Source organism: Boeremia exigua, assembly GCF_020726555.1.
Source record: "Boeremia exigua strain MPI-SDFR-AT-0100 chromosome Unknown C7974scaffold_3, whole genome shotgun sequence".
NCBI lineage: Eukaryota > Fungi > Ascomycota > Dothideomycetes > Pleosporales > Didymellaceae > Boeremia > Boeremia exigua.
Window position 1 is genome coordinate 2,917,496 of NW_025763520.1, and position 24,760 is coordinate 2,942,255.

The window sequence follows — 24,760 nt, forward strand, 5'->3', positions numbered from 1 at the left end:
GAGGACTCATGGTGAAGGGGAGCACTGCGCGGAAATGGCGCACTAGCCCCACTCCCCTCACACATAAATACTGCTGTCCCGGGGGATAAGCAGGAACTCTAAACAACGAGTTACACGCTAAACAATGCAGAACTCTGCTTATCCCCCGGGCACCAGCCCTTCCTCCTACTCCATTCCTTCGTCCGCTCCTCCTCCAGGTCTCAACAACTTCATGCAGCACCGTATCAGCTGCGCGCAGGCAAACGATTGGCTGGCGGACTTGTTCGCCGCCAGCAACCGTGCTGGCGCAGCCCAGCAGCCGCAGCTGATGGGAGATTTGGGCAGGCGCCAACTCGCCGACGACTGGCTCCACTGCGTAAGCGATTTCATTCTGTTTTGACGACCTCATACTAACATCAGGATAGCAGAGGGCCAACCCCAACGGCCCCATTCGCTACGGGGCGGGTGGTCCCCTCTGAGCAGTGGAGGTGACGAAGACAACGACGTCGACGACGCCGAAGATGGCCTGAGAGCTCGCATTCGGGGATTGGACTTGGGACGTTGCCTGACCTCGAAGCCCACATCATGAAGAACGGACACGGCATGATTGGCACCTGTACGATTTTTTTGGCGAGCGTTTCTGAAACTCGAAGCCGAGATCCAGCAGAAGGGGATACGGGCACAGTATTATGTGTCGGGTATGGATTGTCTTTTAGGCGCAGGATTGGGAATGGGGTGTCATTTAGGCGCAGACCAGGTTCATGAATGAGATGACTTCTCACAGGCTATTGCCGAGCTGATGACCATTATTGGGCTGTCCAATGTTGCGTGTGATGTTCTGGCTGTGGTTGTGCGTTGCTTCGACGCCACTTCAGAGATCAGAGAACCCACGCTCATACGCTCAGGAAGGTCGAGCGATTCCACATGTGGTATTCGATGACGGCGGGTCATCGCTCTTGTAGTGAGCTCCACATGGATCAGCTAACGCAAATAGGTCTGCAATCAGCAAGCCAGTATACTAGACTGACTGAAACATGCGTACCCGCGAGCACGGTGTAGTATAGCAGCGTTTTCTTCAGAGCTGATGCAACCCCATTCGACAGGCCAGTGCACAAACAGGGAACGAGATCCGACACGAAGATACTTGCCAACCAGACGTACGATTAAGAAGCTGGTCCAGAATTACGACTGCGCCTCCTCAGATGCGCCTTGATTACATGTTGTCAGCCGGGCGCTCACGAACATGCAACGCAACAGCATGGCGAGACGACGTATCAGCCCCGGGGCATTTCGAGAGGGGTATCATACTAGCAGTGCTCCGTTTCGAGATCATGCCTCTCAGCGTAGACGACGAGAGGCCGCCATGGTGGCGCTCGCAAAGCGAAGACAGCATTGGAATGTCACGGTCACGACACACGGAAGCCCCAGTCACATTGCTGTACGGTTGCACGTTTATGTGCTTGCGCGAGTTGGGAAGATGTGAGGTCGGACGCGATGTCATACAAGATGCTGATCTGTACTACAAATTCGACAAACGATCCTTATTGAATGAGTATGGTGGAGCTGTCCAAGGCCAGTGGTATCATAGAGCTCCGCCTGGGTACACCGATTTGATGGGAAACCAATTGTCGCACTCTAGGACACCGAATGCCAGGTCAAAGGGCATCGGTGTCCATGATACTGAGTAATGATGGGACACTCACAAGCTCTACCTCATGGAAAGATCATTAGAAGGAAATCAGCCTGGCGAAAGATGTTGGAGTCATGTAATCACGTCATGCAGTACGTAAACCCGGGAAAGTTGGACTCGAAGTGAGAGACTTTGCAGTGTCAATAAGCACTGTATTACTTTACTTAGCAGTGATATCGCGGAATACGACGAGAAGGTTTGCAGCAATAGTTCCCACAGCATGAGAGTGATGTGATGTGCGTGTGGGTCTGTCAATGACGAATGAGAGGGCTCGCAGGAGCGCTTACCCATCCCGGCAAGTGCCGCCTTGGCAGTTGCATTCGAGCTTCACGAACATCATCCAGCTGCACTACGACGCCGAATCGCGCGCAGCACCACCAAATCCGCGCATTGGCCCTCCTCCACTCCTCGAAACTCCGATCAATACCGGGCCACTCAAAATGGCGTCCAAGAAGGTCACCACCACGTTCGCGGTACGCCTCACCATCCCTCGCGCACCTCTACAACACCCCTCCGCAGCAACCCATCATTGCTCTGCCAGCAGCCTACTGACGGCAGGAACAGAAGTACACAGTTCAGCCCACCGGTATCTATGCGGCGATCAACAGGTTGTTTGCCCTTGACCCCAACCGCTCGACTGGTGTTCCTATGAACCCGCAATTCCGCAACCCTCCCCCCGGCGGTCTCGACCCGGCCACCTACGACGACCCCGTCACACTCCCCGCCGCCGACATTGCAGACAACCCGTACTGGAAGCGTGACGTGCGACGAGGATACCCCAGGCTTTCGACTGTCACCCAGGCCGATGCTGTCGCGCTGCTCCAGGTCGGCAGCGCTGCGGCGCCGAAGCAGGAGCTGATCGGCGAGGCGGGCTCCCAGCAGCTCGTTGCTGCGCAAGAGGAGGGCGTAAAGGGATTAGCTGTTGCTTTTGAGAGGAACACGGGTTTGGCCAAGGACGTGCTCGGCCCTGGCGGCATGCCACCGCTGCCCAGCGGTCTGCACAGCAGCGAGACTGGTGCCAAGAGATATGAATTGGAGAAGGATCAGTCGTATGGCGCCGAGTAAGTGGATATGACCCTAACTGTGAGCTGACACTGACCTTCCACAGCTACCCTTGCAGGACGTTTGCGTGAGACATTAAAGGTCGATTTGCCGGAGTGCGTGGAGGACGATAGAAGTACCTGTAAATACCACCGCAACCTTTTCTTTGTGTGATGTTACGTCAAGATCATTCTTCATCTCATTATCTTCATCCTGCTCCTCTCTCGTCTATTGCAGTATCCTTAGTCCCCGCATCCCACGTTGGAATGCATGGTATGCTGCTGCTGCGTTGTTTCGCCACTTGTGCAATTCACTCGAGTTGGCGAGCGCGCGTAAGACCAGGCTTGGCAGCATCGCGACTTCCGCATCCTGCGCGTCTCACCTCCACCGCACGTCACGCACCTCGCAACTCCCCCATGGCCTCAGTGACTGCAATGGAGCCAGACTTGGCTTTGGCATCGCAAGAGCCTGGCGCTTCGGCACTCAACTTCATCTATTCCTGTTCGATCTGCGGCGTTACTTTTGCTGATAGATATGAGGGCCACAACGAAACCGTCCAGGGCCTCTCGGACGGCATCAACCCCAAGGACCGCCTGGTGACTAAGCTTTTCCTTAGTGACTGTTGTCATGTCTTTTGTGGCGAGCACCTCGAAGGCGGCGGTAAGTGTACTCGACAATATTGCGGGATCAAAACTGAACGAGTCCGGTGCAGGACCTCCATTCCACCCCGCTGGCCAGACGCCTAGAGCACCATGTCCATACTGCGTCAAGAAGAAGGGCGATTCTACTCCTCGCGATCTATACTCTGTTCGCGGTTTTGGCAAGGACGAGTACGATCCAAAGATCTCGCCCATTTGGTTCATGACACCGCCCATGAGCCTCAGAAATGAGACCAATGAGATGGAAGTACTTCGAGTATGTTACTGATTATCTCTGGAGAATGAAGCTCAACGTGCGTAGTTCCAATATCTAGCACTTGCTCGCTACTGCCGGATGTCTTACCTGACGACGAAGCCACTCGCAGACGCTCTGAAGCAGACCAGGCAAGAACTTGTCACGATGCAGCAACGCGCCGCCGACGATCACTCGAAAGTAGTCTCTTTGCAACACGCTAACGAGTCACTGCGAGCTGCAGCACATCAGGCAAACGAAGTGGAAGCGCTAAGGGCCGAAGTACACAGGCTTCGACACCTCGAGCTAGCAAAACATCAACTTGATGCGGATGTCGAGACAGTTCGCCTTCTCAAAGCCGACGTACGTGACCTGGACATTCTACGTAAGAACAAGGCAGCCATACTGCAGTACATGAAACTGCTCCCCAAAGTCATTGAGTGAGCAGAACCAATAGCCGATCCCTTCACCAGATGCTGACGAACTGTAGACAGAATACCAGAATGAAAGAGCGACTTTCTTCGCTGGGGTTTGCAATTCCTGTCGAGCCTGTTCCGAATTACACGCAACTGAAGTCTGATGATTTCGACGAGATCGGGAGCATAGCTGATGCTTATGCTGAAGACGATAGACAATTCCAGAAGTCGTCATCGACTCATACCGCTGGACGCTCAGCACACACCTCTGGCCACCCATTTTCTTCGAGCGATCGTCCATCGAAGCGTCAGCGGGTCGATTCTCCTCTACCTAACATGCAGGTCCACGCCCGCAGTAGTCGTGAGAGAATGCCGCCGCCCGCATTGAAACCTCGCTCCAGCATGAATTCGGTTCGCCGCTTCCTACCCTCGATACGTAAGAAGTTCTCAAGCAGTCGTTCACTGTCAAAAGAACCGCGAAGTCACGATGCAGATCTGCAGATGTATGACAATGGAGAGTGGCGAGACGCAGCGGAATCGCGCACAGGAGATGGTCGATCATCACCACGCTTTGATCTACGAAGCGAGACACCATACATGTCCGGAGCTTTACCAGCTGAGAATAATACCCAGCGGTCTCAGCTACTAGCGAACGTAGGAGCAGACCCAGAGGCCACGAGATTCTCCTTCCGCGCACCATCGCCTGTCAAGAAGAGTGACGGAAGAGGCGGGAATCAACCTGTTCAACTACCTTCAGTACCATCATACCTTCGTCTTATGGATGGCTTAGTGAACGACAACGACATGGAGTTGGGGTTGAGTGATCCACGTGAGGCCGCGTCAAGCAGTTACACAGCTAACACAAATACCCGACCGGCTATCAGTACCCCTCACAACCAGCGTCAGAACCCGGAACCAAGCAGCCAGCCACGCTGGAGGCTGGGCCATGCCTTCCTCCATCAATCGTCCGATGGACCGTCTAATGACCAGCAACATTCTTCACCACTCGCAAAGACAAGGGGCTTCTTCAACCGCGCAAACTACGACTCTAACACCAGGACTGCGACCCCAAGTCTTCACCAGCCCCAACAACCTGCCCCCCAGGCTCAAAACGTAGTAAGTCCGTTCTTTGGGCGCAGTCACTACGACGCGTCTGCGCCGCCACAACCCCGGATCACTGAGACCCATACCAGTTCACATCGTTTCGCCGCCTCTCGGTCACTGAGACACCCATCCTCACGGACCGTGACCGAATGGCATAAACCCAGCTTGAATGGGCTGTCTTTTATCGACACACCTCTTGATTCGCGTAATGAGCCCATACTGCAGAAACGACACCAACAACAGCTCCGGCAGGAATCTACAAGAAACCACGAGGACTCGCGCAATGTTGTGACGCAGGCCGACAGGTATCAACCTTCTCTCGTTGAATACAGCGGCTATAGTCCAGCGCACCCTAGGTCTGCCTTTGTTCGGCAACAACATGTACAGTCGTATCCAGTGTTATCACCGCCCGTGTCTTCTAGCCGAGCTGCTCCTCGGCGTGTTGGACAACTCCCATCAACAATGCCGCCTATTGCTTCACATCATTCTCCGGTACGCAATCGGACCCAGTGGGACACACTGCAGCGAGCAGGTGTGAGAAGCAGTCGTCGTCATTATGGGAAGATATCAGGCAACACGAGACATTCGTCTTCCACAAACCCGTTTTCGCACGTTGAACGGCGCAGCGTAAGACGATGATGTGTCGACTGACTGGTAGTATCTCACCTATGAATTGAAGGATTTTACGCAGCTATCAGATGCATGATGGATATTGCAGGATAACCAATGACAGAGCGTGACGTTATTCTCCGAGCCCAACACAGGATCTGCACAAACTCATGCAATATAGCACGTACCGGCTGGAAGCCCCGACAACGATTACCAGTGACCTTGTGATCCACAAAGCTTAACATCATATTAGCATGCGCTTGTCTGCCTTGAGCGCGGAGCTTGCTCGAAATTAAGGCGTTGTCGATAAACGACTCCGTAAATGATGTGCGCAAGGTAATTGGCTGGGCCGAGATATTCCCCGACAGCAGATTGCGACGACCACGCGGTGCCCGGGCTAGTCCCTAACTGTATTTGAGGGCTCTCATTGGACCATTCGCTGAATCATGGCATGTTTTACTGATCTTTTTGCAGATGTTTGCACGACACTGCCGGTGGTCCAACGTTTCAGACAAAGCTCCGGTGTCTACATCCGCTCTTCGGCACAAGGCTCTCCTTACTTCCCCACACTTTTGTCAACCTCGACCCACATCAAGCAATCCTTAATTCACTCAAGCAATCTACTCCCCATGGCCAATTCGCGAGTCCAGATTGCCAGTCCGGCTTGAGCAAATTGTTCAGATTGCAAAACGTCCCTGCGGTCATCGACCCACTACAGCGGAGGTGACGGTCCGTTACACTCAACTGCAAATTGTCGGTGGCTAAAGGGACTGGCTTTGTATAAGAGTGGGTTTGACCCATACTCCTGAGGATGAGGCAGCTGCAGACTCGACTACTTTCTTTGACATTCCCATACATTCGCCATGCTCTTTAGCAATATCCTTGCGGCGGCCGCTCTGGTCAGCGCCGCTTTCGCAGCTCCTTCTAACAAGGAGACCCGCGCGAACCGAAAGCTGAAGTGGTTCGGCATCAACGAGTCGGGTGCCGAGTTCGGCGAGAAGAACCTACCTGGTGTCTACAACAAGGACTACATCTGGTATGACACCAAGACGATCGACCAGTTCATCGGTCAGGGCGTGAACGTGTTCCGTCTCAACTTCTGTATGTATCAGTGCTGTTGTCGTGAGCTTCACTAACATGTGCAGTGATGGAGCGCCTCACTCCCAACACCCTGACCGGGTCGTTCGACAAGGCTTACCTTGGCAACCTTACCCAGCAGATCAACTACATCACCGGAAAGGGCGCGTATGCTATGGTGCAGCCACACAACTACGGCCGCTTCTACGGCAACATCATCACCGACACCTCCGGCTTCAAGACGTGGTGGAAGAACGTGGCCGCGCAGTACAAGGACAATGCGCTCGTCGTCTTCGACACAAACAACGAGTACCACGACATGGACCAGACGCTTGTATTCAACCTCAACCAGGCCTCGATTGACGGTATCCGCGCTGCCGGCGCCACAAAGCAATACATCACCCCCGAGGGCAACTCGTGGACCGGTGCCTGGACCTGGATCTCCTCCGGCAACGGCGCATCCCTCGTCAACCTCAAAGACCCGCAGAACAAGCTCATCTACCAGATGCACCAGTACCTCGACACTGACGGCTCTGGCACCAGCACCGACTGCGTCTCGTCCACCATCTTCAAGGAGCGTCTCCAGGCCGCAACCAAGTGGCTCAAGGACAACAAGAAGCAGGGCTTCCTCGGCGAGTTCGCTGCTGGCAACAACGCGCAGTGCATCTCAGCGCTCCAGGATGGCCTTGCGTATCTCGGACAGAACAGCGATGTCTGGTACGGCGCGGCGTGGTGGGCGGCTGGGCCGTGGTGGGGTGACTACATCTACAACATGGAGCCCACCACTGGTGTTGCGTGGATCAACATCCTGCCCAAGATCAAGTCGTACTTCATCTCGTAGGGGTAGTTTGAGTGGGGATGATGGGACGCGGGCTCGGAGATAGCGTCGGGGCGACTTTTTGTACATACTTTGCTTTCAGATTTGCATATACGAACATGCGTTACAGAATCTCTTAATTACCTTGTGAGCACGGCATTAAGGAGTGCAAGATTGCTTTCCCTCAACTAGATCAGGTGAGTAGCTTACGTTGTTGCGCTCTGGTGGTGTGCTTACCTCAGCTCACCAAACGGAGTGAATTATTGCACACCCTTGGTGACGGATGTTGTGTGATGAAGCAACGAACTCTGTTCGATCTGACAGACGCCACGAAAGTTTGTCACACACCCCGCAAGCCTGCGAGTCATGCGTAAGTTCTCCTCGCCCTCTGACATTCTTCGCTAACTCCGCTAGCGCCGAGATATACCACTTCAGCACTCTGCGAACAGGTGCGACTTCAACAAAGTGCAACTTCGACTCTGCACAACGAGCACGAAACCTCGAACCCCCCCGGTCTCGATGTGGAGCTCCAGCCGTCGCCATCGGCCCGACCTGCCCGGCGGTGAAAGAGCCCCGCGATGATACATCTATCAACGGTGCACTCAACTTCAATTGAACCTTAAACCCTCCCTCATCTTACACCCACCCCCTCCCCCCAAAATGGTCAAAATCGCCGTCGCAGGCGGCACCGGGAGTACCCGCGCCCCTCCCCCCAGCCTTCTTTCGTGTACTCACCCCCCACAGACGTCGCCACGACCCTTCTCGCGCCCCTCGCGTCCTCCCACTCCATCACCGTGCTAACCCGCTCCTCCCCGCCAACCCCCAAAACCCCCGTTCCGGGCTTCCACTACAAAACGGTGGATTACTCAGACCTCCCCGCCCTAACCGCCGCGCTGACCGGCTTCGACGCCTGCCTCTCCTTCCTAGTCGTGCACCTCGACCCCTCCAACGCCGCGCAGCGCGCCCTCATCGCCGCGTGCCGCGCCGCGCGCGTGCGCCGCTTCGCGCCCGCGGAGTGGGGGCTGCGGCACGGCTCGGGCGTGGCGGCGTACGCGGGCAAGGACGCTTTGGCGGCGCACCTCGCAGACTTAAACGCGCGCGAAGGGGGGTTGGGAATGCAGACCTGCGCGTTCCAGCCGAGCATCTTCCTGGACTATTTCGCGCATCCGCATGCGCCGGGGGGGCTGTTCACTTGGCCGTTTTTCGTGGATTTCGGGGCGCGGAGGGCGATTGTGTTGGATGGGGGGGACCAGCCGTTAGTACTGACGGCGTCGGGGGATGTATCTAAGATTCTCGATCTCGCGCTGAGAGATGAGCGGGTGTGGCCCGCTGTCGGCGGGGTGCAGGGGTGTCGGATGACGACGAACGAGCTGCTTGCGCTGGGGCGGCGGATCAGGGGCGGCGAGTGGGTGGTTGAGCATGTCAAGGGCGAGGATATCAGGAGGGGGGTGCTGGATGTCGAGTGGGTGCCGCAGGTGCAGCATCCGATTGTGCGGGACGAGGAGCGCGAGGAGTGGTCTAGGATGTTTGTGCTTCAGTTCTTCGGCGCGATTTTGGAGGGCGCGTGGGAGGTCGGGCGCGAGTGGAATGAGAGGTTCCCTGAGGTGGAGTTTCAGGGGGTCGAGGAGTATCTTACAAGAGCGTGGGCGGGGAAGCCGTAGTGTCTTGGAGGTGAGCTGGTGGTGGGAAGAGGTGGTGTAGAAGGCGTGGTGTAGAAGGCGTGGTGTAGAAGGCGTGGTGTAGAAGGCGTGGTGTAGAAGACGTAGTGTGGAAGCCGTGATGTGGACTCCACAGTATGAAACCCGCAGACGGAAATTGAACATCGTGACTTGTACATGCTAGACCACAGCATCAACACAGTACGAACTTAGACCTCAGTAAGAAACCTCACACTCCCTTAAACCCCACACCCCTAAATCCCACACTCCCCTAAATCCCACACTCCCCCTAAGCACCACCCTCCCGCTTAGCATACTCCTCCTCCATCCTCTCCTCATACAACCTATCATTCTCCTTCTGCCGCTCCATCTCCTCCCTCTTCGCCTCCGCATCCGTCACATCCTCGATCCTGCCCGCACCTTCAATTCTCCCCGCACCTCCCCCACCCCCGCCCCCGCCTTCAACCCTCCTCCCCCGCCCATCAACCTGATACGACTCCTCCCGCAGCGGCTGGCCGGCGTCCTGGCTCGTGGTGTGCACGCGCGTACCGGTGCTGTCGGTCACGGAGGCGTGGGTGCGGGATGTGGTGCGGCCGTTTATGGTGCTGGAGGTTGAGGAGAAGGTTTGGGAGAAGGTTGGCATTTTGGTGGGGTTGTGTTGTGGAGTTGTGTTGTGGTATTGTGTGGTATTGTGTGGTGGTGTGTGGTGGTGTGTGGTGGTGTGTGGTTTGATACCTAGGTATGGAGGCTGTGGAGTGAAGACCGTAGCGTGAAGGCTGTAGTGTCGTGCTGCAGTTCAAAAACCAAGATACAATAGCAGCAAATTTATAGCCTAGGAAGAAACGTGTGAAGTGTGAAGTGCGTGTGTGATTATTCCTCGCACCAGCCAGCGCTCGCTGTGATTTATCCTCCTCGAAATGCGGAGAAGCGTGACGTCACCGGGTCCACGAGAGCGGGCGCTCAACACACGACACACGCCTTCTGTGCGACTTGCTGTTACTGTGAAACACAAGACTGCTGGGTAATTCCATGTAATGTAATGTGGAACCGCAGCGGCGGGGCACATACTGCTACTACACCGCTCGTGCTAGCACGGGATATAACAGTAGTATGCATCCTGATCCCCGCGAACCCTGCACACACGTCTATTGAGTCCGTCAGACAAGTGACAGCGGACACACCTCACACCTATCGCAGCATCCCAGCATTCCAGCATCAACCACCTCCCCACCCCTTCACATCAGACCACATCCCCAAATCACAGTTTCGCCCCCTCGCCCAACCCGAAATCCCGCCTAATCCCCCTCAGAGCATCCCTGCTCAGCGCCGCCCACCGCTTCTCCTCGGCCTCCTTCTCGCCCGGCGCCCAGACATAGTCCGGGGCCAGCGTGGGGTCGAAGGGGCAGTGTGTGAGTTCCCCGGCGTCGGTGAAGTCGAGGTTGAGGTCGAGGGTGAGGTTGAAGGACGTGTCGTCTGTGTCGGGGGTTGGCTGGGTGGGTTGTGCCGGGATGGGGTGCAAGGGTGGGTGAGGGAGGGGTTGGGTGATTTTGGGTCCCTGGGCTGGGCGGAGGAGGAAGGGGGGTAGAGGTGGGAGGGGAGGGGCGGTGGGTTGGGCGGCTGGGGTGTTGGGGCTTGGGGCGGTGGGGACGTGGGTGGTGGCTGGCGTGCTGCCGGTGCTGGCTTCTGCAGTGTCGGTGCTGGCTTCTGTAGTATCGCTGCTTGCTTTTACGGGCTTGGCCTCTGGGTTAAGGGCTTCTGAGGTCATGGCTTCCATGTCGTTTGCATTCTTGGCGCTGGCTTCTGCGGTGCTGGCTTCTGTGGAGCTGGAGCTGGATGCGGATTTTTGATCTGCGGACATTGTGATGGGCTCGCTCAGTTTGGACGTGTTGATGGAGTCGGGCGGGGTGGGCTGGGTGGCAGGCATTGCGCTAAGTGTGTGAGAGGTGGGAGTTAATTGGACCTAAGTGATGGGCGTTGTGAGTTATAGCAGCATGGGAGGCCGGGTACAAGACGGCGATATAAAGAAAGTGGAGAGGACAGCGGTGCAGGAGGCCGGGTGCAAGGCGGGCGGACAGAGAGGTACAACGTCAGCGGAAGTGGGGGGCTTGGCTTGTTACTTATACAGAGAACGACTGAAATATGATGGATTAGATTAGGTGCTCGCTATCGAGATATAGAGCTATCAAGACGTAAGGCTCTGGAGACGTAAAAAGATGGCTTGCGAGATGGCTTGCCCTGCTCACGATCCTCCATAGCGATTGGACATGAGCGTGTGGCTCACGTTGTTGAAGAACTTCTTGACCGCGCCATTACTGCGAAGTCAGCACATGCCAATACAGAAACTCCAGAACGTACTTCTCGGGCTCGAAGGTCTTTGCGTCAGGGTGGTTGCCCTTGTAGGTGCGGCGGGCGTAGGCAATCGTCTCGGCGACGGTGTCCTTCTCCTTTGTGGCTTCGGTGGCGGTGGGAGCCGTGGTGGGGGCTGGAGCAGACATGATGAGATGAGTTTGGAGTATGTGGGTCTGTCGGTGCATGAAGGAGATGATGTACTTTTATATCTAACGTGTCTATCTGTCTATCGTGAGTCTACTCGTGGAAGTTCTCCCAGTGGCTTCACCGGCCAGCCAAGAGGGGCGGAGCACGAGGCGGTCCACGAGATCATGGTCAGTCATCCGGGGCGTCGTTATCTGTTACTATCCACGGCGAGTGCGCCTTGCGAGGCTGCGATGCGAGTCTGCGATGCGAGAAGTTCATGTGTGGTCCTCGCACAAGGCTGGTTGACGGTTGAGCGTTCCTGGCCAGGCGCATCCGCGGGCTCACCACTGCAACTAGCGGACCCGCCTGGAGCGCTAGACCCCTGGCGTGCGGCTAGGCGACGGCTGATCTCCAGCTCAGGCTCACCGATCCTCACCTGCTCCCATCCGCCCAAGATGCGCGTTCTCGGGCTGTCACTCGTTCCGTTCCTGCTCTCGTCGGCGCTGGCGCAGGACGACCTCGACTTCGACTTCGCCGGCTGCAGCAAAGCGGACGCCCCGCAGAAGTGCTCGGAGACGATCGACGGCGTCGTCCCAGTGACACCCGGGCGGGCGTACTGGTCGACGATCGCATGCAAGGACTGCCCCTACGCCGAGACGAGGAATGCGGAGGACGACGGCAAGCCGGAGACCCGCGTCACACACGGCGACCAGGAGCTTGTGAGCCCGTGCCTGCCGCTTTCTGTTGTTAGTTCTAACCGCCGCAGTTCTTCAACGTGACCCTCGCCAACGACACTCGCTCGCTGTACCTCAACGGCAAGAAGATCTTCCCGCTGCTCGCCACGATCCCCAGCCCGCCGCACATCGCCGTCCCGCTGCTCCACCCCGGCGTCTCGTACACGAACCTCTCCGCCGCCGCCGCCTGCTCCGACCCGACCTGCACCGGCAAGATCAGCTCCGACTGCACAGAATGGTGCGCCCTGCCCCTCGCCCGCATGTTCGCCGACTTCTCCTACTCGGCCCACATCCAGCGTGAGGAGGCTGACGCCGGCATCCGCTACTGGGACGTCGTCTTCGACCCTGTCGGCGGCCGCAGTGCCGTCGCCAGCGCCAGCACGCCGGCCTGGAAGCTCGACGACCCGGACCGCAAGGCGCTGCACATCGTGGTCGCGGGCCAGCTCGTGCGTGGCAAGACGATCAAGAAGCACAACTCGCAGGACGGCGGCCTGTTCGGCTCCTCCAGCGACGGCGAGGACTACGATCTTGAGATCGCCAAAGTCGAGCACGTGATGCGGCGCTTCGAGTTCGCCTCGCCCTCGCTGGGCTTCTTCGGCACCATCAGGCGCTTTTTCGGCGGCGACGTGTGGAAGGCCGAGGGCGAGCTGGTGTACCTCAGCGACGAGTGGAGCGTCTGGGGCAAGAAGGGCACGCTGCGCAACTGGGTCGGCCGCGTCTTCCACTCGACCTTTGTCGGGCTGGTGTTCATCATCCTCGGCAGCATCGTCGGCGGCTTCATCGCCCTGCGCATCGTGCACAGCCTGTGGCTGTTCGCCAAGCAGCAGAGCGGCCTCGCGCGCTGGAAGGGCATCGACGCCGTCTACAGCCAGCTCAACCAGGACCGCAGCGACGACGACGACGACCACTGGGACGAGCAAGGCCAGTGGAGCGAGCACGGCCAGTGGAGCGAGCAAACCCCGTGGACCTCACGCGCGCACTTCACCGACCGCTCCCCCGCCACCACGCCCTCCACGACCTCCACCGCCGACTTCCGCAGCGACTACAGAGACTCGTTCGACTCGGCGCCGCGCGCAAGCTCTGCCTGGCAGGCCGAGCGCATGAAGCCGCTGCCCACCAAGCCGCTGCCCGAGAAACCGCTGCCGTCGGAGCCGCTCATCGATACCTGAACAATTGTATTGTATTCCCGTTCCGCCGCTCCTTTATAGACTACATTATAGACATTCTGAATACTAGACTTTTTGGACAGTAGACTTCAGGGTTGATATACGTGTGGATGAGACTGCGTGTATACGTGACTCCTAAACCTGTAGCTAGTGCTCGAACCGCGGTCTTGATACGACGTGGTGTGACGGCAAGCTATTCAGCGCTGTTGACCGCTCGCCCACGCCTTGCACACAGCACATGCCCAGCCACTCCCCGTCCCCCAATTCACATTACTCATGTGTCCAGTACTGTGTATCCACCCCAACACAGCGGTGCAGCCAGTATCCGCGCGCCCCACCGCGCCTCGTGCAGCGCAGCGCAGTGTGCAGTTGATTCCGCTGCGCTATCCGCCGCCCGCCGCGCCTCTATCCGCCGGCTTCCCCACGTGACCATCACCGCTTACAGGATTTGCAGCTGCGCACGTGCTTTCCTAGCCGCCCCGTGCCGCGCCCACCCGGCCGTACGCGGATACCACCGCCCAGCACCGTGCGCCCAGACACTGCGCACTGCTGTGTTAAGACGCGAGCGCGCGCTGCCTGCGCGATCCGGCGTCAGCTTTTTTCTGCGCTGGGGTGCTGATGCTAGGTAATGCTTAGTGATTTTGCGTCACGAGGGTGCGGTGCGCTAGGGACCGTTGCGCTAGGATTCTGCAATGGGAGGGACGGGATATTGGGGGTGCGGATGGCGGAGGGAAGGGCACGGAGGGAAGGTCGCGGAGGATGGGTAGGGAAGGTGGGGAGGCGGAGGAGTATAAGAGGGATGGCTTGGGAGGGAGGGTGCTGAGTCTGTTAGATTCTGTTTTTGGACTTGGGTTTGAACTTGGGTTTGGTACGGTTCATTGTGTGAAAGCTGTGTGCCAATGCAATAACACTCGATATCTTTTCTATACGATCGCTACGACTGCTACGACTGCTACGACCGCTACGAACGCTACGCAAGCTACGCAAGCTACGCAACACACACCCGCGATGGAGATCTTCGGGCTCGCGTGGGCCGTGGCCTCGTCGCCGGTGCTGCTGCTCTCGACCGTGTCCGGCGCGCTGGGACTCTGGGTACGACCACTCCACCACCTGCCCCCGCGATCCCAAACTAACAGCCCAGATCCTCTTCGTCGTCGTCTACCGCCTGACCCTGCACCCGCTGGCCTCCTACCCGGGCCCCCCGCTCGCCAAAATCACCGACATCTACCTGGCCTACTACGCGTACAAGGGCTCGCGGCACCTGGCCTTCCACGCCGCGCACGCGCGCTACGGGCCGTACGTGCGCCTGGGCCCCAACCTGCTGTCGGTCAACACCGCGTCCGGGCTGAAGACTATCTACGGCTTCCGTAGTAACGTCAAGAAGGCGGATTTCTACAAGGCGTTTCCCAGCACCCCCGCTGCGGTCAGTGTGCACTCGGCTATTGATAAGGCGCAGCATGCGCGCAAGCGCAGGGTCATGAGCTCCGCGTTTAGCGATGCGGCGATTCGCAGTCTGGAGAAGTACATTATTGCGAATGTACGGGTGGGGTGCGAGTTGCTGGGCCGCAGCGAGGCGCGTGTGCCGGGTGAGAAGGCGGGGGATGGTGAGTGGAAGGGCGCGTGGAACGCGGCGCATTGGTGCGAGTGGTTGGTGTTTGATATCATGGGCGATTTGGTGTTTGGCAAGGCGTTTGGCATGCTGGAGAGCCCCGTGAACCGCTTTGCGACGCAGCTGGTGGGAAATGCGGCGCACAGGCATCTGATTGTAAGTGGAGTGAGCCTGTGGACGGGATCTTGCTGACAGAGGCAGTGCGGTACACATCTGACCATCCACAACTGGCACTTGGATAAGCTGTTCTTCCGCAAGATTGCTGGCCAGCGCGCGCAGTACATGCAGTACAGCAAGGGACAGTCGATGGAGCGCACGAAGCTGGGTCTCGAGGCTGACCGCAAGGACTTCTTCTACTACTTGCTGAACGCGAAGGATGCAGAGACGGGCGAGGGCTTCACCGTGAACGAGTTGTGGGGCGAGTCGAACTTGCTGATTATTGCCGGCTCTGACACCACATCGACCGCGATGTCTGGCACTTTCTTCTACCTGGCACACAACCCCCAGGTTCTGGAGAAGCTGTGCCGGGTCATCCGCGAGACCTTCTCGGATGTCGAGGAGATCGTCACCAGCCCCAAGCTGAGCAGCTGCGCATACTTGAAGGCCTGCATCGACGAGACGATGCGCATGACGCCACCCGTCGCCGGTGCCCTTCCCCGCCAGGTCCTGCCGGGCGGTATGGAGATCGATGGTAAACACATCCCGGCCGGCGTTGACGTGGGCGTGCCGATCTACACCATCCATCACAACGCGGAATACTTCCCCCAGCCGTTCGACTACGTTCCCGAACGCTGGCTCGCCGACGCGTCGGCCAACCCCATGCACAGCAGCCTGCCTGCTGCGCAGTCGGCATTCAACCCCTTCAGCATCGGACCGCGGGGATGCATTGGCAAGGGCCTTGCGTACGTCGAGCTGACGGTCACGATCGCGAGGGTTCTGTATCTCTACGATCTGAGGCTCGCTCCTGGGACGACACTGGGTGCTGGCAGCAAGGATCTGGAAGTCGGGAGGACGAGGGCTACAGAGTACCAGATCCAGGACGTTTTTGCAAGTAAGAAGGACGGACCGATGTTGCAGTTCCGGGCTAGAATTTGAAGTTCGAATAGTAATGTACACAAATGAGTCGTCATACAGTCGACACAATGTGGTGAAACTCCGCAGGAAGATACTGAGCGCCAAGTCATACAGCTTCCACTGTGGGTTTTCCACCTTTACACCCGACAGCGGACTCCGGGGTCGGGTAGTCTTTCCAGCGTTGGACGTCTTCAGGCGTCATGTGCAGTTGCCTATACTTCTCTTCCAAAAGATCGCCGACCTCAGCCGCAGGCAGATCTTTGGGCAAAGAACTTCGATACTTGATAAGTTTCTGATGGTCGTCAGGCCCTGCCCTGTATATCTTCGCATATCCGGGTCTGTGCTCGGACGATCCCTCCAGATACATTTTGCGAGCCGCCTTTGCGTCTGCAGAGTTTCCAAAAAGGATTTTACAGAGGCATTTATCTTTGTATTTGCTGTTTCCGAGCCAGATACCTACGACGTCGAATTGATGGAATCGCTTGTAGAACGCTTGTGCGATCTCAGTCGGATCTTCCGGACTATCTTTGACTCTTGTGAATGAAACCCATTGCTCTGCGAGAATCGTAGCTAGGAGCTTTGGAGGCTCCCTGATTGGCTCACGAATCACTCGAGAGCTCAGATCACTCGTTGGTGACGGAGACCAGCCAGCCAATAGGTGCGGGTCTGCGAGAAGAGCGGAGTGATTGCCGAATCTCGCTGGCTTGAGATCAGAACCAGCGAGGGTGAAATGAGACAAGGTGAAAATGGCAGCTCCGACCTCGTTTGCATCAGAAAACTTTAGAAAACAGTAGTCCCTGGGCTTGCCCGTTCGGAAGTGGTAAGTCATATTGATTTGAGCACTGTGAGTGCATTAGCAGACTGCGAGGAGCGGGACTCGAACATTGACTTACTCCAATTTGGCTCTGGTGAGTAAAGCTTTGACATCGGGTTCCCGTACGGTTCGAGGTAGTTTCATATGGACGAGATGTGGAAGTTCAGTTTCAGTGAATCCGAAGCTATTGTGGTGCCGGAGAGGCTTGCTAGCAGGTCCTTCAATGGGAGACAATGGACTGGAAGCCTCGATGGTAGAAATGGGCTGGACAGGATTCTCATTGGCAGTAGCCGTACTGGAGAGGTTGCTGGTATGCGTACTACGCCGTATACAGGGCGTCTGACGATAGCAGGATGTCAATGTTGCCGTCACAGCTGCTTCTGGCGCGATCAATTGCCTGGCGACGGTTGCACTCCGCGCCAGAACTCTAAGAGATCTGACCATGATGAGCACGATGAGGTCCAAAGGAGAAAAAAATGTGCTTAAAGAGTGGTGATGGATGCTACTATTACTCTCGCAAGATGAGCAAGCGCGACCGTGCGTATCGATAGGTATGGTCTTGGCACTGACGACAACGAACTTTTCCATCTTGCCATCAACAAAACACCTTGACATTCTGAGGAGTTCGAGATTCATTCTGTTCCATAGTGAAGATTTCGGGCACGATATTGTAAAGCGACCTCGACGGTGATGGCAGTGTCAAGGGTCCTCGCGCAGAGCCGCTTCGCGCTTCCCAGAGGCCTCACGATGCACCGCGCCACTGGTTCGATACTGCGCATTGTCGCTGCAGCCCCAAGACAACAATTCTCTTCAAGCGCACGATTTCGCGGAGAGTTCACCCAGACGCTGGAGAACGGAGCGGAAACTCCGCCATCAGCTGCCCTAGCCTCGGCTTCGGGAAGCCACCTACGATCGATCGCAATCTTCAGGCTACCTGCGTTGACTGTACCCGCTGATATCGAGAAGCTACTTGGCGACGTCGGGGTCGATGTGTGAGTGTCACTCAGCAGGATGTGATCGCAGCGGGCTGCTTCAGAGTCACGTGCCTTACTGACAGTTTCCAGCAAGAGGCTGCAATTCCGCATTGACCGCTTCACGTTCAGAGGCGACGGTACCGCGTTTGTCGAGCTGGCAAGCGAGGAGCAAGCACAGCAAGCTACCAAGGCCTTGCATGGCCGGACGATGTCTGGTCGTGCCTTGACGATTCGTCCCCTAGACGAGAAGTTTTACTGGGATTCTGGATTTCAAAAACATGACCGGCTCTTTTTCTATGATGCCGATACTCCGTCTCAGGCTATCCAGCCCCTCCTCGACGGTCGGCGATACTGCCTCTACGTAGAGAACCCCGGCTGGTACAATAAGAAGCAGCTCGCCGGCAGATCTGCCAACGTTTACAGAAAGAATATCATCGACGAGCACTTTGGTCCGTTTGGAATAGAAGCAATGGGAGCGTTGAACCCGGTCTGGAAGAAGGATAGGAAGAACGACATCACTTTCATGGTGGACATCGACTTTTCAACAAAGGATAGTGCTGAGCAAGCAGTAAAAGCACTTGACGGTCAGTTGGTTCATAGAAAGAGAGTGCAGCTGAAGCCGTTCGAAATCACCTCAGATGCGGCCGAACAGATCAAGAACATCGATGAAGGTTTGCTTGCACGACTAGAGCAGCTGGATGTCCTTCCCAAATCACACAAGACTAAAGCAAAAGCGTAGACTCGGGCCAGTCATGTTACATACCGGTCGAACTGCCAGATGATAAATCTTCTCTAGGATCTGCCTTTCTCCCCGATCGTCTCTGCGCTTCTCTCAACACCTCCACAATCAGCCTCATCGTTGTACCGCTTCACACCAATGGTTTTGACAACCAGCCAAGCAGGAAGCAGCGCTACCGCCCAAAGCCCGAAATTGAAATACGTTCCTCCAACAGTGGCAAAGATCGGAATGGCGTTCAAACCATAGCTAAGCGCCTGCCAGGCTGACTCGGTTCCTCGCAGAAGTGCAGCAAGGCGTATTGTCTCCTGCGGACTGTTCGAGATCTGGCCAATCAAGAAAAATGCGAAGTTGTAGTTTAGCTGGAAGCCTGCAACAAGGAAGATGAAAGGTGCAAATGCACGTCCAAAGCCTTCATCTGCCCAGTCAAAGAGAGCACCAGATTGAGAGTACTGAGTGACGTTGATGGTGAGCCAGATCCACCACGTACCCTGTGTGACCATGATGACTGCAAAGGCCCAGCGCGCTCGCTTCTTCAGCGCTACGCTGTGTGTGTCCAGCCACGCACCTAGCAGGTTGGTGACCACGATGGCAACAACGCCAGACAGGAACGAGCCTAGTGAACGAGCGCGGACACTGAACCAAAGAGCGATATAGGTGTAGTAAACAGCCTCACTGTAGACTCCTTGTCCGATCCAGAATACCAGCAACAAAAATTCTTTATTCAAGAACGTCTTCGTTGTTGCCTTGATTTCCTGCCATGGGTTGTCGTAGATCTGGAGCTTCACCGGCACCCCGTCAGAGCGCTGGACTTTCTCCGGCCGATTCAGCAGCAGCGCGACGAAAGGACCAAGGCACTGCAGTCCAATGAAAATCAAGTACACTGTGTAACCGACCTTTCCTGCGGTATTCTGCTCGTGGTTCAGGCCCAGGTTGATCGCCCCGCCGAGAATCCGTCCCACGCACGTCCAGGTGATCCAGTACGCAATCATCCTCCCCCTGTTCCTCGGCTCTGGATACGCGATTGCAATCGCCGCCTCACTCGCCCAGAAGATGCCAGCAGAGATACCGCACAGCGCCGCGCCGAGGAGCACGAGCCACTCTGTCCCAAACCTGTTGTTTGTGTAGAGTCCGGCGCTGTACGGCGCAAAGCCAATGGTTCCAGCGACGAGCGCGCCTTTGATGCCGACGTACTTGACCAGTGAGGATGTGAGCCAGCAGGATATTATCATCAGGCAGAAGGTCAGCGCGTTGGCGGTGTTGACCAGGTAGGGTTTCTGGGCACCACCCGCGCCGAGGGAGTTCATTGCGCCCCATAGTCCGGGAGCTGCGAGACTGCAGAAGCCAAGGATGGTGGCATTGTAGAAGGGTGTGCGGTACCACTTGACTTTCGATGTTGGTCAGGACGCTGTTACGAGACGAGGGGGAGAGACCTACTGGGCTCCTTGCCATGCTCTGTTGGCGCACCGCCAAGCACATCATGATGCTTTTGATCGGTCATGCTTGAGCTGTCGTGAGGAAATGGAGACTAAGCCTCCTTTTCAAGTCTCCTCAAAGCTGTGGCTTGGTGTCCAGGTCGTGGAACCCACGTGCGGTATCCGGGAATCTGGTACGCGACAGACACGTTCCAGCATTCCGGAACTTGAACAGTATTTAACTGACATGAATCCTTGCGCAATAGTTGCTTGGTATTGCACGCAAGATGGACGATGGGCGATGTCGGATAAGCGCCTCGCATTCGATTGGCTAGCGAATGACGTGCTCCGCGTGAGGATTGATGCACATCTCCCAAGGCTGTACTAGCGCGGCAACATCTCCTCGGTACTTCGACTTTGAGGCGATGATCTGCAGGATGGATATGCGCGTCCGCAGTGCAATAGGAGTAGGAGAGCTCAGGTGCCCACAACTCGACCGGTACCTTCATTGCTTGATAGTCACAAATGCTCTTCTCATGATCGCGTTATGCGTTGTATGCCTGTGTCTACGCCCTTCCATTTTTTGAGTCGCTCAAAATCAATGCTACGCTTCGCTATGCTATGCCGCCAATCTACATGTGCTAACAAACCCCGTGCCGTCGCTGACTGACTTTTAGTTGACCGAGTCATGGTACCTGAGTACCACTACCTCATGACCCGCCTGCTGTGCCCACTATCAACACTGACGCTGTTGTCTGGACCGATCGATATGCTGATATTGGACGCTTCGTCTTCGCTCCTGCCCCTCCTCTTAGAGTCACGATGGTCACGGTGGTCACGATGGCCTCGGCTGTCGCTTCGCTCGGGTTGAATGACAAGCCATGTCTGGCCTCCGTTGTCGTCTTCCTGTTGCATGAGCTGAAGCTGTGGTCCGTTGCGGCCTGTTTGTCGCCCGGGCGGAGCCTTGGGTGATGGCGGGGGCGGGAACACAGTGGAGTACTTCGTGACCTTCAGAGGCAATGTGGTGAGTGCGGATGGTAGTGGCGTAGATTCGATCAGAGTGACTTTCTCTAGAGGAAGTGAAGATAGAAGCGCAGCTGGGAGGTCGACTGGCGAACAGCCAACGATTACATGCCGCAGATGGCAGTTCGCTGTGAAAAATGCGAGGTTTTCTGCAAGTTGTAAGCCCAGGTCGTTTTAGAGAAAGAGTCTGGCGAGTTGATATACCTCGAATCTTCCGTCCAGAGTTGCCCTCTTTACCAACACCGACGTCCACGAAGTCGAAACTTGCCATTCGTCCACTGAAAGACGTCGACATGGCACGCAAAGATCCTAGGTTGCTGATCTTGTCCTGTCGTACCAGGTACTTTGCAAGGCCTTCGAGGTTTGCATACACACGAACGATGATGTCCAGGCTGTCTGCATCTTCGAACTGTGGTCTTAGGTACTCTCGGGTTCGGAGTAGTAGCTCGTCAGCCAAAGCCTCGCCGCCTTGAGCTTTCCTTGTGGTGTACTTGTCTTGGAACTAATAGGGTTTAGCATCATCCCTGTCACAAGTATAGAGTGATACTGACAAGGAAGCCTTCTGCATCTACATCGATAAGGACTAGTACGAATGGACGTTTAGACTGTTGCTGGTAAGCATCTGTAAAGCTAGCCGAGTGCGGCTAGACTGACCTGCTTCAGCGCCAGTGCTTCTTCCCTAGTCTTCGCTTCGTGAGCCTCAGCCTGCAGTGTTCGACGAACGTTTTGTTCGGAGTTGAGGTCTAGCTCAGTCTGTGCAAGTCGTGCTTCGGTCTTCTCGAGTTTGTCAAGTAGTTCCTGCTGGATCTTAGGTGTTGTAGTATGTAATCATCAAGATCAGCTACCTCAATAAGCTCAAGCCTTTTCTCTTCCAAGATTCTGAACTGTGCCAGCCGTTCGCGATATGTAAGCGACCCGACCGAAGGGGGCGGGATCAAGGCCAACGCCGAGACCGCTGGTGGAGGAGCCGGCGCTGGAGGTGGAACTTCTGCCATGTTTACGAACTAGTGAGAGTACTTTGAATCATCGAAATCCGGGGTTATCCAGCATTTAAAGGTTGATGATCAACAGCTTTGGGCTCCCAAGCCAAGGTGGCTTTGCATGCATGACAGTGGGCGGTGACCCAGCACTGCCTGAGATTCTCAACGTAGCGGACGCTGATTGGCTGTAGATGTGGAGCTCGCATACTTTATTCGTTGCCTCGACAGTCGAGCCCACCGGATTCAGAAGCCTGCGCGTGAGTTGGCGTTCGACTGATGGGGATTCGCGGGGCGAGCCGGACCCTCATGTTGTGAACATGCGCAGCCTGGGATGGTTATGGTAATCGTGAAGTGCACCCTGACTTATACAACTCCGGAAGGCTTGTTTACCGATTGAGTCTTGTTCGTCTCCACCGCGACATCGACAATATTCGCGCCCGCTGAAGAGTCAGCCTGCCCCATCCCGCAGGTGGGCATTCTCGGCTTGATAAGGCTGCGCTGGGCTCATGCCATTATTCCCCGGCCATTCATCCCACAAAGGTTTGGGCACGGGCCGAGTTGATGTTCTCCGGGCCGATAATTTCTACATCTTTACACAGTGCTAAACTTGGATGACACGGCCTCGAAGATGTCATGCATGTGGTAGGGCACACGGCAAATTGCCTTCCGTAAGATTCTAGATGCTATATCACTGGATCTCGTTTCATTGGTAGAGCGCGTCGTGGTGTGATACGTTGATAGATTGTTGGTGGCTGGTAAGCAAAACACGACTCAAAAGCGCGGCCGATGAGACGCGTCTGTGACGTCATCGATCATCAAATGCCCCCAGAACGCGAGAATTCATCCTAAACGCAATGTATTCGCTTGCAAACACGGCATGCACGCACATCATCCTACAGCAAGAGCATAGCTACAACATATGACTACTCATCATCCAGTTCAAAATCTTCCTTCGCCCTCCTGGCGACATTTTCATCCACCAGTACTCTCAGAGCCAACATTGCCATGCCCTTTGCACAGTTCAACGCTGCCTTGTGGCCCTCATCTGTACCTGCACACGCTGCAAATGCAGGATTGTGTGCTGAAACGTCGTTTCCAGCTGGGATCACGAAAGCGCCGTGAAAGCTCGGGATGATGTGAGACACGTTACCCATATCTGTCGAAGCATTCATCATTCTTTCCTGGTTGACTTGGATTTTTGTACCAAGCGTGTCCATGTCTTGAGCATACAGCTCGCATAATGTTCTGTTTGCGCGAAGATTGAGATATGTCGGGGAGCTGTAATTCGTTAGTATGAACAGACTGTCCATGTTGCAGTTGATATACTCACTAGATATACTCCAATTTGCAGCCTGAGGCCAGAGCTGCTGCTTCGAAACAGTTCTTGACACGAGCAAGCAGCTTGTCTGCTCGCTCTATAGTAGGACTGCGGACGTTCCAGTTCATCCGCGTGTACTCAGTGATGACGTTTGGCACGGTGCCTCCAGCTTCAATAACTCCGTGCACTCGTTCATCTGGCTCCATCTGCTGCCTTAGCAGACCTACGTTTGCATAGGCTGAGACAGCCGCATCCAGAGCGTTTACTCCATTCCATGGCTCCCCTCCGGCATGTGCTGGCTTGCCACGGAACTCGATTCTGAACTTGTGACTCGCGATCAGTTTCAGTCCAGCAAGGCCTTGATAGTAGCCAGGCGTATTGAAAACCTGGTGCGCTGCTAACGGGTGCGCCTGATATGCATTAGTCATGTCTTGATACTGCAATCGTTCATCTTTTCGTACCATGATAGCTGCAGATGTGTCTTTGGGAAATGCGCCAGCATCGATCAGCTTTGCTTTGCCGCCTCCGCCCTCTTCAGCCGGGGTACCAAGTATACGTAGTCGCCCTTTGATGTTGTGCTTTTTCATTGCTTCTGCAGCAGCGATGAAAGTGGCAATTGAAGAAGTCGCGATCAAATTGTGACCGCACGAGTGACCAATACCCGGAAGTGCATCGTACTCTGCACATATGATGACAAGACGGCCACCTGACCCATACTCCACTTCGAAACTGGTGTCAAATCCATATGCATGCTTCTTGACACTGTAGCCGAGGGACGACAGATAAGACGTGATAGTCTGATGCGCAAAATGCTCTTCGTAACCCAGCTCTGGGTTTTCGTGGAGAGCTCTGTTGATTTTGAACAGCTCGGCGTCAGCGTTATCGATGGTTGAGGTTATGGTCGCACGTGCTCCCTCCGATAAATCCGTAGTTGCTTTTCGCGCGTGCATTTGAGCTACCATATCGATTTGTGTACGTTGCGGGTTCGAAAGTTGTGGTGTTGTGTCCGACAATGAGAATGATTATGTATCGCTCTAGGTGTTAGAAGGTAAAGAGGGGTTGCAGAATACATTTTTGATATGGGGGGACTTTTGTAGCTCCGGAAGATGAATCTCGGCATTGGAAGTTGTGGTCATCTTTCGTGGAGCGCTTCGAGAGGC

The 24,760-nt window shown here is 55.8% G+C and overlaps 12 protein-coding genes across 12 annotated transcripts; 6 read left to right on the forward strand and 6 right to left on the reverse strand.

Moving 5' to 3' along the window:
- Positions 1-2,018: 2,018 nt before the first annotated feature.
- C7974DRAFT_389227 (uncharacterized protein) lies at positions 2,019-3,094 on the forward strand. The gene is made up of 3 exons (XM_046141339.1): positions 2,019-2,142; positions 2,234-2,730; positions 2,778-3,094. Exons 1-3 carry the CDS (start codon positions 2,110-2,112, stop codon positions 2,800-2,802), a joined length of 555 nt encoding a protein of 184 aa, XP_046000828.1. The 5' UTR covers positions 2,019-2,109; the 3' UTR covers positions 2,803-3,094.
- A 77-nt stretch (positions 3,095-3,171) lies between these two features.
- On the forward strand, positions 3,172-5,390 carry C7974DRAFT_139167 (uncharacterized protein; the record flags this gene model as incomplete). The annotated part of the gene is made up of 5 exons (XM_046135547.1): positions 3,172-3,370; positions 3,423-3,625; positions 3,671-4,041; positions 4,092-5,133; positions 5,211-5,390. Coding segments are annotated over 5 exons (1,884 nt in total), but the record flags the coding sequence as incomplete, so codon positions are not given.
- A 928-nt stretch (positions 5,391-6,318) lies between these two features.
- Positions 6,319-7,648, forward strand: C7974DRAFT_450028 (glycoside hydrolase superfamily; the record flags this gene model as incomplete). The annotated part of the gene is made up of 2 exons (XM_046145727.1): positions 6,319-6,831; positions 6,876-7,648. Exons 1-2 carry the CDS (start codon positions 6,594-6,596, stop codon positions 7,646-7,648), a joined length of 1,011 nt encoding a protein of 336 aa, XP_046000830.1. The 5' UTR covers positions 6,319-6,593.
- A 610-nt stretch (positions 7,649-8,258) lies between these two features.
- C7974DRAFT_331410 (uncharacterized protein) lies at positions 8,259-9,735 on the forward strand. The gene is made up of 2 exons (XM_046139097.1): positions 8,259-8,318; positions 8,369-9,735. Exons 1-2 carry the CDS (start codon positions 8,285-8,287, stop codon positions 9,283-9,285), a joined length of 951 nt encoding a protein of 316 aa, XP_046000831.1. The 5' UTR covers positions 8,259-8,284; the 3' UTR covers positions 9,286-9,735.
- C7974DRAFT_139164 (uncharacterized protein) lies at positions 9,429-10,123 on the reverse strand. Its single transcript, XM_046135546.1, has one exon. The coding sequence runs from the start codon at positions 9,923-9,925 to the stop codon at positions 9,572-9,574; it is 354 nt and encodes a 117-aa protein (XP_046000832.1). The 5' UTR covers positions 9,926-10,123; the 3' UTR covers positions 9,429-9,571.
- Positions 10,124-10,540: 417 nt separating this feature from the next.
- Positions 10,541-11,206, reverse strand: C7974DRAFT_373995 (uncharacterized protein; the record flags this gene model as incomplete). Its single annotated transcript, XM_046140135.1, has 1 exon — positions 10,541-11,206. One exon carries the CDS (start codon positions 11,204-11,206, stop codon positions 10,541-10,543), a length of 666 nt encoding a protein of 221 aa, XP_046000833.1.
- Positions 11,207-12,212: 1,006 nt separating this feature from the next.
- On the forward strand, positions 12,213-13,660 carry C7974DRAFT_410764 (uncharacterized protein; the record flags this gene model as incomplete). The annotated part of the gene is made up of 2 exons (XM_046143494.1): positions 12,213-12,476; positions 12,524-13,660. The coding sequence occupies 2 exons, from the start codon at positions 12,213-12,215 to the stop codon at positions 13,658-13,660; spliced, it is 1,401 nt and encodes a 466-aa protein (XP_046000834.1).
- A 1,005-nt stretch (positions 13,661-14,665) lies between these two features.
- On the forward strand, positions 14,666-16,361 carry C7974DRAFT_306034 (benzoate 4-monooxygenase cytochrome-like protein P450; the record flags this gene model as incomplete). Its single annotated transcript, XM_046138058.1, has 3 exons — positions 14,666-14,749; positions 14,799-15,422; positions 15,468-16,361. 3 exons carry the CDS (start codon positions 14,666-14,668, stop codon positions 16,359-16,361), a joined length of 1,602 nt encoding a protein of 533 aa, XP_046000835.1.
- Positions 16,362-16,446: 85 nt separating this feature from the next.
- C7974DRAFT_410766 (uncharacterized protein) lies at positions 16,447-17,298 on the reverse strand (the record flags this gene model as incomplete). Its single annotated transcript, XM_046143495.1, has 2 exons — positions 16,447-17,182; positions 17,234-17,298. The coding sequence occupies 2 exons, from the start codon at positions 17,296-17,298 to the stop codon at positions 16,447-16,449; spliced, it is 801 nt and encodes a 266-aa protein (XP_046000836.1).
- A 1,424-nt stretch (positions 17,299-18,722) lies between these two features.
- On the reverse strand, positions 18,723-20,365 carry C7974DRAFT_432263 (major facilitator superfamily domain-containing protein; the record flags this gene model as incomplete). The annotated part of the gene is made up of 3 exons (XM_046144839.1): positions 18,723-18,804; positions 18,994-20,251; positions 20,302-20,365. 3 exons carry the CDS (start codon positions 20,363-20,365, stop codon positions 18,723-18,725), a joined length of 1,404 nt encoding a protein of 467 aa, XP_046000837.1.
- A 560-nt stretch (positions 20,366-20,925) lies between these two features.
- On the reverse strand, positions 20,926-22,395 carry C7974DRAFT_139212 (uncharacterized protein). Its single transcript, XM_046135548.1, has 5 exons — positions 22,148-22,395; positions 21,957-22,100; positions 21,854-21,907; positions 21,507-21,804; positions 20,926-21,451 (listed from the first exon to the last, which is right to left on the reverse strand). The coding sequence occupies exons 1-5, from the start codon at positions 22,295-22,297 to the stop codon at positions 20,985-20,987; spliced, it is 1,113 nt and encodes a 370-aa protein (XP_046000838.1). The 5' UTR covers positions 22,298-22,395; the 3' UTR covers positions 20,926-20,984.
- A 635-nt stretch (positions 22,396-23,030) lies between these two features.
- C7974DRAFT_461871 (uncharacterized protein) lies at positions 23,031-24,742 on the reverse strand. Its single transcript, XM_046146181.1, has 3 exons — positions 24,062-24,742; positions 23,613-24,010; positions 23,031-23,560 (listed from the first exon to the last, which is right to left on the reverse strand). The coding sequence occupies exons 1-3, from the start codon at positions 24,560-24,562 to the stop codon at positions 23,206-23,208; spliced, it is 1,254 nt and encodes a 417-aa protein (XP_046000839.1). The 5' UTR covers positions 24,563-24,742; the 3' UTR covers positions 23,031-23,205.
- Positions 24,743-24,760: the final 18 nt, after the last annotated feature.